Here is a 13462-nt window from a genome sequence, read left to right on the forward strand (position 1 = left end):
AAGAGAATATCATCATTTGTTATTTGATGTTGTAACCTGACATTACCATTTGTTACTCCATCTGTTAAATGGGAATAAAAGTAGCACTAATTTCACAAAAGCTGGTTGAAGGTTAGGATCATTGGTACAATTGAGTGGAATGGACAGAAAGTTCTTTAATAGACACCAGGGAGAAGAAAGTTAAGCAAGATGAAGACAGCTAGGATGATGAGGGGGCATCAGAATTATTTTAAGTGATGATTGGTAGACAGAACTGGGGACATTTAGATTGTAATAGGGTAATATTGGAGATGGGATCCAATGGATAGATTTGGGCCAATATCAGATTGATAATTGTGGTTTGGGAAGGCCAACATACCAATACATACAAACTACTTAATAACAGGGAAGTTGTATTTATTCTAAAAGAAAAGGAGGAAGGGGAATTGGGATGACCTTCAAACTAATATCAACTAACTAAAATTTCCCAGATCTAATAGTCCCTTCACAGGGAGTCTTCATAGAGTTTGATCTACACTAATCGTCACCTCTCTGACCTAAAGAAAACCTCAGTCCCTGCTCTACCTAAATCTGACACTTCCCACCCACCCCCCCCCACCTAGGTGGTATTAGAGGTAATGGTCAATGGCAGTTAGGCAGGGCCCAAGGATAGATCCTGGATCCAAAAGGAGCCCAGACCTGGTCTTACTGTTAGATAGGCAGATGTTCAGGATCACCAGGAAACAGCAGATAACAGGAAGACAGCAGGTAGGATGGGAACCAGTCTCCCCAGGTAAATTGAGAGAGAAACAGCCAAAACCCCAGTTAAGTCTCAACCCCCCCTACTTCCACATTCTAGAATCTTTATCCTCCTACATCTCTCCCCTGCAGACCACATCCCTTGTTAAAACTCTCTCTTCCTCATAACAAGATGAAGAAGTTTATGCTATCATGATTACTGTCTTCAAGTATATGAAGGGCTGTCATGTAAGAAAGGGAATAAATTGACCCTGCTTGACTCCAAATGACAGAACTCTATGCAATGGGTAGAACTCAAAGAACAATGTATTTCTGAATTTTAATGTATTTAGGATTTTCAAAAATGGAATCGACTATTAGAAGAAGGAAGTTTCCATTATAGGAAATTTCTCTCAAGAGAAAATATTCCCTCCCATATATGGGAGAGAATAAAGGGAAACTACCTCTGTCATATAGTGTCTCCATGACCTTGGTCAAGTCATTTAGGAATCATTAACAAATTAAACTTTGTAAGTTTCATTTTTTTTTCCCAAGAAAAGTCTAGGTCTCCCAAACTCACCTAGACTTGAAATATAGCAGTTATTCACTAGCCAAATATTGAACTTCTCTGTTCCATTTTTCTGACTTAGACTGATGGTCCTCCACTCCAGGGGTTGACCATATTGCTGCCAGATGTAGCCCTACTTCAGCTTAGAACTCCTAAACTCAAGCCTTCCGCTTACCTCGACCTTCCCAGTGTCTAGACTAAAGGAGTACACCATTACATCTGCATTTTCTTGATCTGTAAAACAAGGAGACTGAACTAGATGTTGCCTCAGATCCTTTCTAGTTTTTAATTTAAGCTATGAGGTCTTCAAGACTGGATGAGCCTTTCTCAAGTATGTTTTAGGGAGGATTTCTGCTCAGGTTTGCATTGTACTTCTGCGGACATTTATCATTGCATAATTTTGTAAAACTTATTCATCTAAGGATGACTAAATAGACTAATCCAGCTATAGAAAAAGGCCAGAAGTGTGAGCCAATGGACTTTAGGGGAGCCTCCTTGTCATAAATGGATTGATCAATATTAGTTCTGCAACAAATACTATAAGAGAATGCAAAATTGGAATTGTTGTTGCCAGCAGCTCATCAGCAAACCCAGACTGCATTGCTGCCTCATCTCTTTTGCATTTCAAATGAACTAATGAAATATTCATGGTAGAAAGGGAGGGGACTCCACTTTGTGGTGATGGTGATTGGAAGGGGGAGTGGGAATAGAGGGAAACCAAGCCAGTGTCTCCCACTATTAGTTCCCAAGCTAGCAAATATATTCGACTGATATTCAAGGCAGCTGTATTTCTGAACCATAGCTAGAATTGCCATTGTGTGAAGCTGTGCAGAGCCCTGCTCTGAATACAGCCCAGCTCACTCTCTTTTCCTTTCCCTGCTCATCTTAATAAGCCCAATTCCTGATTGCTCCTTCTTCACTTTGGGAAGTTTCTGTGGTTCACTGGGCAACTTGGAGAAAGTCTTAAGTATTACAATAAAAGCTTCTATAGCTTGGTAAGAATTACAAATTTTTCCCACAAAAGCCTTGAGGTAGAAGTTCAAATATCATCATCACCATTTAACAGATGAGAAAACAGGCTTGGAGATATTAAGTGATTTCTCCCAAGATCACACAGGTAATAAGTAGCTGGGCAACAATGCGGTCTTCTGATGCCATATCCTGTGGTCTTTCCATTATACTGTCAAATCACCATAGAGACTAATTTAAAGAAGTTCTTGCTTCTTTACTAATATCAATAATAGCAATAATACTAAGTTAGAATTTAGTAGTCCTTTAAGGTTTGCAAAACACCTTACAAATATCATCTAATTTTATTCTCACAGCAACTAAGTAAGATAAGAGCTATTATTATGTTCATTTTAAAGATGAGGAAAGTGACTCAGACAGAGATTTGTGGTTTCCCCAAACCAACAGCGAGTAACTGTCTGAGGCAGCATTTGAACTAAAACCTTTTTGACTCCAAGGCTAACATTCTAACCAGTACACACACACCCAGCATTCAATGGATGAATTTGACCCGTCCCCCAAATATGCATTTATTACAAAACCCTTCCAAAGTAGAAAAAATACAGAAAGTGGAGAATGTTCAAAAGTGAAGCTGGGGTATCAGACTAAAGGAAAATCAAGTGACAGGAAATGGGGCAAGAATGAAATGAAGAACGAAGGGTTAAGAAAAATAGGATTATAAACTTAATCAGATGAGATCTTGGAGGCCACTAGTCTAATTCCCTCATTTTACAGAGGAGAAAACTATGGCTGGGTGAATGTAAGACACTTGCCTAATGCCCAGAATCTTTCATCTTTACAATGTAGAGAACAAGTTCCAGGACCAATGGTCAGGTCCCATTCCTTGGACCTCAAACCCAGCAGGCTTTCATGGAATTGTAGGTCTAGAACTGGAAGGGGCCTTGGAAGTCATTTAGTCCAACCTTCCTATTTTCCAGATGAGGAAACCAAAGTCCAGGGAGGGTAAGGGACTTGCCTGATAGGATTTGAACCCAAGCCTTTCTGACTCCATACACAGCGTTCTTTCAGCTTTTTCAGGTTACATTCATTCAATCAATATAAATTTATTAAGCACCTATGTGCCAGGCAGGGTACTAAGTATTGGGATACAAAGGATTGTTTGAGGTTACCCTCAAGGAACTTTCAATCTAGTGGGGAAGACAAAATGCCAGCAAACTATATAAAGGAAAAATAGGATATAATTAATGGAAGGAAGGCACCAGATTTAAGAGGGTTTTGGGAAGGCTTCTAGGTGAGATTGTAATTGGCACTTAAAGGAATCCAAGGAGGTCAGTAGCCAGAGAAGAGAACAGAGAGCATTGCAGGTATGTAGACTGGCCAGAGATAATAATCTGAGGCAAGACAAGGAATGAGTGTCTTTTTCATGCAACAGCAGAGGCCAATGTCAACAGATTAAGTAGTATGTGCCAGGGAATAAGATGTAAAAAGACTGGAAAGGTAGGAGGAGGCTGGGTTATGAAGGGTTTTGCATGACAAAAGGAAAGCATTTTGTATTTGATCTAGAGGCAATAGGGAAGGGAACCACTAGAGTTTATTGAGTAGGGATGTGACATTATACCTCTGCTTCAGGAAAATCACATTAATGACTGAATGGAGAATATATGGAGAATGGAGAGTAGGGAGAGACTTAAGACAAGCAGACCCACCAGTAGATTGTTTTTTAACCTTTATCTTCTGCCTTAGAATCAACACTGTGCATTGGTTCCAAGGTAGAAGAGTGACAATGGCTAGTTTATGGAGGTTGAGTGACTTTCCCAGGGTCACATAGCCAAGAAATGTCTGAGGTTAGATTTGAACTCAGACCCTCCCATCTCTAGGCCTGGCTTTCTATCCACTGAGCTGCCCCCAAGCAGGCTATTTTAATAATCCAGGTGTGAGGACAGTTGATGAGATAGCTAAATGAAATGGTAGATGTATAGGAGAAAAGGTGGCAAATGGTGTGAGAGTAATTCCCAAGACTGAAGAAGCTTGGTTGAAAGTATTCAGTGATAGGATAAGGCAAGGATAAAGAAGAAGGATAGGGATTCAAGAGAGGAGGATAGTGTGGAGTTTGAACTGGTTCAATTTCAGGTGAATTGGAATCAATATGAGAAGAGAAAGAAGCTAGTGAAAGGGAGATGATCTGAGAGAGAACTGAGCATTCAAGAGGTCACGGTGCAGAAGAGCAGGGTTTAGGGAGAGGAGAAAAGCCAATAGATAAAATTCTTGAATATAGAACTGGCACATTTGTAGGTGATGGCAATATCAAGGGTGTGATCATCCTTGTATGGGGCCAAAGTGCATTTGAGGAGTAGCTCATGGGAAATGAGTAGGTTAGAATATTTAAGCATTATACTTCCTCCATCAATTGCTGAGTCTGGTTTTTGTAGCCAGTAGCCAGGTATTGGGATACCCTAAAATACACTGGCTAATACCAAAGAGAAGAATTTTGAGGAAGGCCCTTCGACTTTCATGACCTGTTAGAGATAGAATCTAATCATAGCGGGATCATAGTGTTATTTTACAAGAAGACTTTGTATGATTTTTATTGTTTTAAGATTTCATTTTTTGTTCACTCTTCTGCCTAAGTTCATATCAGCTGCCTCATTCCCCTGAGAATGACTCTACCTTGAGGGGTCTTTGAGGACTGGTGAGTCTTTGGCTGGTTAATGTATCGCGATGGCCCCAAGCATGTTGTTCATTTCGTTCCCTGATAACTCTCTGGTCTGCTCCATGTCCACACATGAGTACCTCCCCTACCTTTCTGTCTCCCCTTAACATTTTGTCTTCCTCTATTATAATGTGAGCACCAAAATCCATATAGTTGAAATTAGATGGGAATCAGGTAACTGGGAGAAAATCTCTCCAGCAGTTTCCTCTGATAAAGGTCTCTTTTTTGAGGGTATCTTTAAAATTTATACAAACAAGAGCCTCTCCTCAAATTGTTCAATGGTAAAAGTATTTGAACAAGGAATTTTCAAAGAAAGAAAACCAAGTTATCAGCCACCTTATAAAAATGTTTCAAGTTGCTAATATTTAGAGAAATACAAATTATAGCAACTCACACCCATCAGATTAACAAAGGTGACAAAAGAAGAAAATGACAAATGTTGGAGAGGATGTGGGGAAATAGGCACACTAATGTGTTATAGGTGGAGCTCTGAGTGAATCTAGCCATTCTGGAAAGCAACTTGTAACTTTGTTACCAAACAGTGCAGACCCTCTGTAATTAATACCACAACTTATCATATGCCTCCCACAGAGATAAAAGAAAGGAAAAAGATCTCTATATTCACAAAAATGTTAGGTTTTTTTTCTGCAGAAGCAAAAGCCTGGAAACTAGAATGGGAATGGCTAAATATATATGAATATAATGCAATATGATGAAATGGACAGTTTTATAGGAAACTGTGAAGTCCTTTATGAAAAGATATATTTTCTAGTGAAGTGAACAAAGCTAGAACAATTTATAAGCTAATAACATTATGAAGAGAGACAATGTAAGACTTAAGAACCTGAGGCAGTGACAAACCAGAAGACCAGAGGACCAATAATGAAGCCTGTTTCCCACCTCTTGATAGAGAGGTGAAGAACAAATGCAGAATAAAACATATTTTTGGACACAGTCGTTAGGAATTTGCTTTTCTTGACTATGCATATTTGTTACAAGGATTCTGATTTTCTTTGTTCTTCAGTTGGGAGTGGGAGAGAGAGAAAATAACATTCAATTGGGGGAAATTGGAAACAAATAGAATAGGAAAAAAAGAAAAATAAATAGAATCACAGCGTCTTCAGAATAGGGACTGTATTGTTGTCTTGGCTTTGTGTCCTCAGAACCTGGCATGTAGTGGTTAATAAATTCTCTATCCTTTATGTCTATCACATATCTACTTAAGATTGAGAGGAGGGTGGGGAAAGGGAACAGGGAAGGGAGCCTTTTCCTCATGGGGGAGATGAGGAAGGAATAGGGAACTGCAGTGAGTAGAGCCCCTGGACACTCTGCCCTGGCCTGGATACCAGGGGACACTCTTCTTCTTTACCCGGATCCTATCTGCTCTCAAGATTCATTCTGCTCTCTGGCTCCCTCCTTCTGGAGCCACAGCCCCTGGAAAGGGAGCTCATTAGTGCCAGGTGGCACACGTCAGGGAGAGCAGCTTCCCACACACCATCCGACATGTCAAGACAACTGGTTGGGACCCAGCATCTTCAATTACTCCACTTGAGCCCCGTTCCCTGAAGCTTGGAAGAGCTCAGAGAAGTCAGCGTGATATCTGGGAACTGGAAGGGTCTGCATATGTGCTCCTGGCTCCAGCCTCCTGCACATTCTTTGTGAGGCAGCCTCCGAGCCACAGTGATCCTGATGGATGCTTACCTGGCTATTTATCAGCCTCTATGGAATGGGGCACAGAGTCACAACTTTGAGCCAATCTGCTGCTGGGGGATGTTCAGACAAGAGAATTTGCACCCACCGTCAGGGCCATTCATAGCCTGGGAGGGGGTGCCCAGGAGACACAGCTGAGCCTCACAGTGGCTGATAAGGTTTTGCTCTTGCTCTAACAAGGCTACCCAGAAGCAGCTGCACATCAAGCTTGTCTGGAGATCCCAACTTGGGTATTGTATAATCACCCAGGAGCAGTTTGCCTCCCTTCACATACTTTTTTTTTTCCTCCTCCCTGTCCTCATTTTACCTTCTGAGCCTCCCTTTGCCTGGAATACAGTTTACATTTGAGGACATGAAGGGAATAACAATAGATACATTGCTGGTCATTGATCCACAGTCAAAGAGCTCTATTAGAGGATAGGAGGGAAGTCCTGGATTTAAAACTGGCCTCTGACACTTTCTAGCTGTGTGACCCTGGGCAAGTCACAATTCCCATTGCCCAGCCCTTACCACTCTTCTGCCTTAGAACTAATACATGGTTCTAAGGTTTTTTTAATTTTGAATGAAATTGAAAAATATTTAACTGAAGAAAAATACGATAGAACACAGATAATGTTAAAATGTGGTTTTCTAAGTCTATATGCAGTTCACAGGAATCCTTTTGTGTGATATCTGGGATCCTTCTGTAGGTTGGGTATAAAGGATTCTTATGCCCATTTTTATTTAGTTATACCACTAATTTAGGGTGTTTGCCTCTCCTGTGAGAGGTGAGGAAAATGAGGTCCACTGAGGCAGAGTAGTTTGCCCAAGGCCATACAGCTCATTTGTAGAGGAGCTAGTATTAAAATCTTACAGCTCTGTTCTGTGGTCAGTGCTCTAGGGCTACCTCTCTATTTAAAGCAGGTATGTGAGGATTCACCCCAAAAGTACCCAGGCCAGGCTGAAGGCCATCACAAAAGTTGTTACCTTCCAAGAGGGAAGAGGGGAAAGGACTGCTGATAAAAGCAGTTGTGGAAGAGAAATGGGGCCATCGGTGGTCACATAGCACTCTGGGTAGAGATCAAGTGTAAATTAAAGTCTTTCCTTGATGACTTGAAATCACATAGGTTTTTTTATATAATTCTTTACACGTAGTGTTCCTTAAGTTTATACCTAGCACTGAAACCAAACAAACCAATCACACACATCAAGATGCTTAACCTGCCGGTCTCACCCTTCCTGGGCTCTGACATCCCATGAAAATCTCACATACTCCTGCTGTCCAAGTATTCTAGCTCCTTCCTTTACCCTCTGACCATCCAGCCACTTCAATGGGTCCCTGCTAATGTTATTGGCCATAAGATATGTGGCCCAAAGCAGTAAGGCCTTCAAAAGGAAAGTAGCTGAAACTCAACTTAGCTGAGTAACAGAGGCTGAGCATTAGGCCCCGCTCAGAGCCAACGGAAGCTAAGGACAGAGCTCTGAAGACCCTCTTTAAGAACAAGGGATGGTGATCCCAGGCTAGAAAGAAGCAGGATACAATTGCAGGAATGCTGTAAGACTGTCATGATAGGTAAACCTGGAACAGGGCTCTCTCTACTCAAACCCCTTCTCCTTTCCTGTAACTAGCACTAGGAACCCTACTTAAAACTCCAGGGCTAAGGAGAAGGGGAACATTCTCTTGTTATAATTATATTATACATAATTATAATGGTTCTGTACCCTCCACCCTTCCTTCATTTGCAGGCTTCTCATGACGCATTCTCCCAACCTCTCCAGATTCCCCCACAACAACTGCCAACAAACCATCAAATAACCCATACATCTAGATGTATTAAACAGCCATGGGGGAAAATGTATAGTCTGGAATGGCCTACATAGCTGAGAAGGGACAAAGGTGGATGGAACAAGCAGGAGCCAATTCATAGGTCACTGAGAACCTGCTCAGGGTTCAGCCTTCTGCCAGGATCAGGGGATCAAGTCAACATCTGGAAACAAGAGAAAGCAGGATTATTATAGGCAGATGTGCTAAATTGGAGCAGTAGATCTGAGCATCATTCCATCTCCCTGCAATAGCTTTTCCTACTAATTCCTGAAAATTGTTTATTAATCTTTTTAGTTCTTATATCAACTATAATTCCCAATATATATTTCCTTTCCATTCCCTATCCTTTTTCTAGAGTCATTCCTTATCACAAAGAATCTAAGAGTATATAAAAGGTCAATACAACTAAAAAACAGATGAACCCCAAGTGCAATATTGTATGTGGTAGTTATAGTCACCCCCAACTCTGAAAAGAAGGAAAAAAGGAATATCTTCTCATCTCAGTTTGTCAGAGAACTAAATGACCTTGAATAAAGAGACTCATTTTTATCATGAGGGAAGAGAAGAGAGCTGGGGAACTTTCTGCAGGAAGTAGATAGAAATAATGAGAATAATAATAATAATGATATTTTTCTATTCACATAAGCATCATATGTGCTCCTGGCTCCAGCCTCCTGCACATTCTTTGTGAGGCAGCCTCCAAGCCACAGTGTTCCTGATGGATGCTTACCTGGCTATTTATTGGCCTCTATGGAATGGGGCACAGGATAAAGTTACACAGCTAACAATATTGTATGTAACAAAGAGCCAGGATTTGAATCTAGCTTCACTTTTTCCAGTATGCAATAGTACCTTTCTTTAAAGTATACAAAACATTTCTTCACAGTAGCCTTAAGAAGTAAGCAGTACAATATTATCTTTATTTTGCAGAGGAGGGAACCAAAGCACAGAGAGGTAAAATAACTTGTTTAGGGTCACACAACTAGAAAGTGTTAGAAGCTTAATTATAACAAGTCTTATGACTAAACAGTTTATACAAAGAGTAGTTAATGTCTCCTTCTGACTTTTTCCTACTATTCTTTTTCTGTAAAGCTGACTAGTCTTGGAAATTATAGGGGCTCTCTTTAATCTCCCCCAAGATACTTTCTTCTTGGAAAATCAGCCAACAGCTTTCTCAATAGTCTTTGTTAGCAGAAGAGAAGTTGAGTAGATAGCAGATGACCAAAGGCTGGCCAGCTCAACAGGTTCTGCTAGATTTACCAGCCAGGCACACTCCCTGGGCAGCCAACTTAAAAGTTCGAAAAAGACAAGTTGCTTCAGCATGGATGGGGATTGCTAGACAATAGGCGAAGGTTGGGGATACCAAAGGAGAAAAACCAGAGACTGAAATATTTAGTCTCCACGCTGCCAAGCAGCTGATGAAACTCACCTGTAGGACTGTCCAGGTGACAACCTGAGGGTTCACAGTCCCCAGAGGGGCCAGACTTTCTGACCTGGGCTGCAATCCCTGAAAACCTCGAGGGGTCATCTGGTCCTGGAGAATCCTGAGCTCCCAGTTTTCCCAGCAGATCTTCCCCCATTTGACCTGGAATAAAGTAGTGCCAGAAAGCTCAGAAATGCATTGGTTCATTCATTCATCAACAGACTAAGCTCTTTAATTTGCTGCGTGTTCATGAGGTGTTTGGCACTGTTTAGCACTCGACCGGTAGTCAATGAGAGCCAGAAAAAAACAGGTGATACAGCTTATATCTCTGTATTGATGACTTGACTGCAGAGATGGTAGGACAGAGAACAAGCTGAATCCTGGCATATTTAAATGTAGATCTGAATTAAATAAGAGTAATATGAAACCCTTTCCAGGTCAATCTGGGAAGGTTTTCTGCAGGAGAATGAGATCAGAGATGTAGCTTAGAGGATGTAGTGAGGGTTGGTGAGGCCAGGGATCAGTGTGAGCCAGACAACTGTTGGGTTGGGAGAGAGAGCAGAGGAAGAGAAAAATGCAGTATAAATGTAAGCTAGCTGTGGCTGTATGCTCCTAATGGCTACTGAAGGAGTCTGCCATTAAAAAAACAACAACAAAAAAAAAAACCTTTAAATCTCTTGATTTTCCATCTTAGAATTGATAGTAAATATCTGTTCCAAGGCAGAAGAGTGCTAAGGGCTGGGTAATTGGGTAATAAGTGACTTGTGCAAGGTCACAAAGCTAGGAAATGCATGAAGCCAGATTGAATCCAGAACCTCCTTTCTCCAGGTCTGGCTCTCTAACCTCTGAGCTGCCTACCTGCTTCAGGAGCCTGCCATGTTAATGGTCCCAGGGGAGAAGCATTTTCACCGTTCCTTCCATGGGGTCCTGGAGATCCTTGTAGTGATAGACCAGGGTTGTTGTTCTGCTTTTTGGCTCCCAGGCCACCTAGGAAGAATTTTGTTTTTAGTGCATTCAGAAACCTGTGCTAGAGATTTTCTTCCTTCACTCCCACCCCAGAAAGAGCCCCCACTCTAAAGACTCTTTGATCTATTGGGAGAGACATGGCCCACACTCTCAATGAAATAGTAGTCTGAAATGAGAGCCACTTATGTCCAAGAGGCCCCAAGGACAAGGAAGTGAGGTAAGGAGGCATACATATTTTCCTCAGGGACCTTCAGGTCTAACAAGGAGAATCACAGATTCTACTGTTAGGGAGCTTATGGTCTATTTAGTGAGATAAAAGTGGGATTCTGTGAATGGCTGAGACCAGAGAGTAGCAAGTTGCCCAAGGATACCTATCTGCATTGAAACTGACTTTCACTAAAGCTGCTGGATATGGTTGGGAGGCTGGGTGCTCAGAAGTCTCTCTGAGGCTTATACTCTCTGCCTGCATCTGAGAGGAGAGAGAGAGAGAGAGAGAGAGAGAGAGAGAGAGAGAGAGAGAGAGAGAGAGAGAGAGAGAGAGAGAGAGAGAGAGAGAGAGAGAGAGAGAGAGAGAAATAGAGAGAGAGAGAGAGAGAGAGAGAAGACTGCAGCCCACTCCCCAATGCTGAGAACATCCATCAGAGAGATTTTGAGAAAGTTAGGACTTTTTCAAAAAACTTTGGACTCATTGGCCAAAAATACCATCTTGGCCTTTAGCCCAGTCATCCAAACTTCTCAGCTCCAGTTACAAAAAAAAGCCTGAAAGACACAGATGTAGAGGTCATATGGCTGATAGGAAGAGATTCGTTTATAAAAATATGTGTCTGCCCTGAACATACAGGTTTACCAACTCACTGCTTAAAGGCTGTGGAAATCTAATTTGTGTAATTAAATCCTATTGCATATACACCAGGGGAATCTTGCAGTGAATAATTTTATAAATCTAATAATTATTTTCTTGCTGAGCTGTTATATGACTTCAAATTTTGGGCCACTGAGTTTTCTTAAAGTGAGAGGGGCACCTTGCTCTGTTCTAGCTAGCCTCAGCCTCATTTGGCTTTTTAATGGTAAGCTAATGACAGGGATGCAAGTCCCCTAGGGTCTATAGTCATCTCAGTTCTTGATCAAACACCATTCACTGCATTGATCTCTACCTGACTCAGGGCTTCCTCTCCCCACCCCCAGACTCTGCCAGTAATGAGCATCAGGATTGAGGGGGTTGCTGCCTTTTCCTACCTTTGCTATAGGCAGCTGCCTAATGCCAGCTGTTTTTTCAGGATCAGGGAAGAACAGCTAGGAGAAGTGGGGGTGCAAGATAAAGAGGCCCAAGGTGAGAGTGCAAGTAGAAAAAAGGCAGAATAGTGTAACAGTGTCTTTCCCCAGGGATGGTGACAGATCCTAGTTGTCCTGTGATGTCTAAGCTGAATCCTGCCAATTAAACTACAGACCTGGACTCCTGCACAAGACAGAGGGAGAGAAAAAAATAACAGCCTTCCCTGCAAATAATCATATAGAAAGATATTCAGATGCAAAGTCTGTCCTTGGATGGCTTTATACCTTTTTTCTTGTCTTCTTTGTTTTCCCTCTCCCCAGCCCCTGTGAGGTTTCCAGTCCTAACTAATCTCATTGCTTGTGTCTCTTGGAATTGGCATCTCTATCCATCTCAGCATCTGATCTCCGACCCTCCGTCTGCATTGAAAGCTGGCTGCTGTGGCCACTAGCCAATCAGGAGGACGGACACCTGCCAAGGTCATCTCCTCCAAACCTCCTTGATGGGGCCCCCTCTCTCCTCCCTCCTCCCAGAAATGCAGCTGCTTCCAAGGTCTGGCCCAGAGTAACAGGGGGACTTGGCTCTCTGGAGGGCTACCATGCAACAAGCTGATTGGGGGGATATAGCAGCCAGAAGTGAAAATTTCTGCATTGGTCCAGGGCAGGGGCATCCCTGTCTATCAAAGTTACTAGCTCTAGGGCTAGTGAAGACTTGGTCGAGGAGAATCACTGGCAGGAAGATTCAGATTCTCCTATAATCTTTCTTTCCCCATCAAAATGTCCACACACACCCCCATCCCCACTCCTTTCCATTATTCAGTCAGGGCTGAGTAAAAGGCAACTTGGCACAGGGTGGTAGAGAAAGTGCACTAAAATGGTTCTTAGAAGATGCTTAATCTGGGGGCAGCTGGGTAGCTCAGTGGATTGAGAACCAGGCCTAGAGATGGGAGGTCCTAGGTTCAAATCTGGCCTCAGCCACTTCCTAGCTGTGTGACCCTGGGCAAGTCACTTGACCCCCATTGCCTAGCCCTTACCACTCTTCTGCCTTGGAGCCAATACACAGTATTGACGCCAAGACAAAAGGTAAGGGTTTAAAAAAAAAAAAGAAGATGCTTAATCTCTGCTACCAATAAATTGTGTGGCCTTGGATAAGTTCCTTCTCTAGGTCAATTTCTTCTGCTGCAAAACAGGATGTCTAGTTTTGATGATCTTGAAGTACCCTCTTGCTCTAATATTCCATTACTTTTCTTTCTTGAATATTCCCAGGGAAAGAAGTCCCACCATGTCCCATTCCATCCTGGTATCCTGAAGATCCTAGTGCTCAGG

The 13462-nt window shown here is 42.1% G+C and overlaps 1 protein-coding gene across 3 annotated transcripts in view; it reads right to left on the minus strand.

Moving 5' to 3' along the window:
• Nucleotides 1–7762: 7762 nt before the first annotated feature.
• Nucleotides 7763–13462, minus strand: part of COL20A1 (collagen type XX alpha 1 chain) — a 127450-nt gene continuing 121750 nt past the window's right edge. For all 3 annotated transcript variants that reach the window (XM_056812840.1, XM_056812838.1, XM_056812841.1), the window contains 3 exons: nucleotides 10760–10888; nucleotides 9908–10063; nucleotides 7763–8641 (listed from right to left, as the gene is read on the minus strand). In XM_056812840.1, coding sequence (XP_056668818.1) covers nucleotides 8622–8641; nucleotides 9908–10063; nucleotides 10760–10888 — 305 coding nt within the window. In that variant the 3' untranslated portion in view covers nucleotides 7763–8621. The remainder of the gene's footprint in view (nucleotides 8642–9907; nucleotides 10064–10759; nucleotides 10889–13462) is intronic.

The sequence above is a fragment of the Monodelphis domestica genome, chromosome 1 (genome assembly GCF_027887165.1).
Source record: "Monodelphis domestica isolate mMonDom1 chromosome 1, mMonDom1.pri, whole genome shotgun sequence".
In the NCBI taxonomy this organism is placed as follows: Eukaryota; Metazoa; Chordata; class Mammalia; order Didelphimorphia; family Didelphidae; genus Monodelphis; species Monodelphis domestica.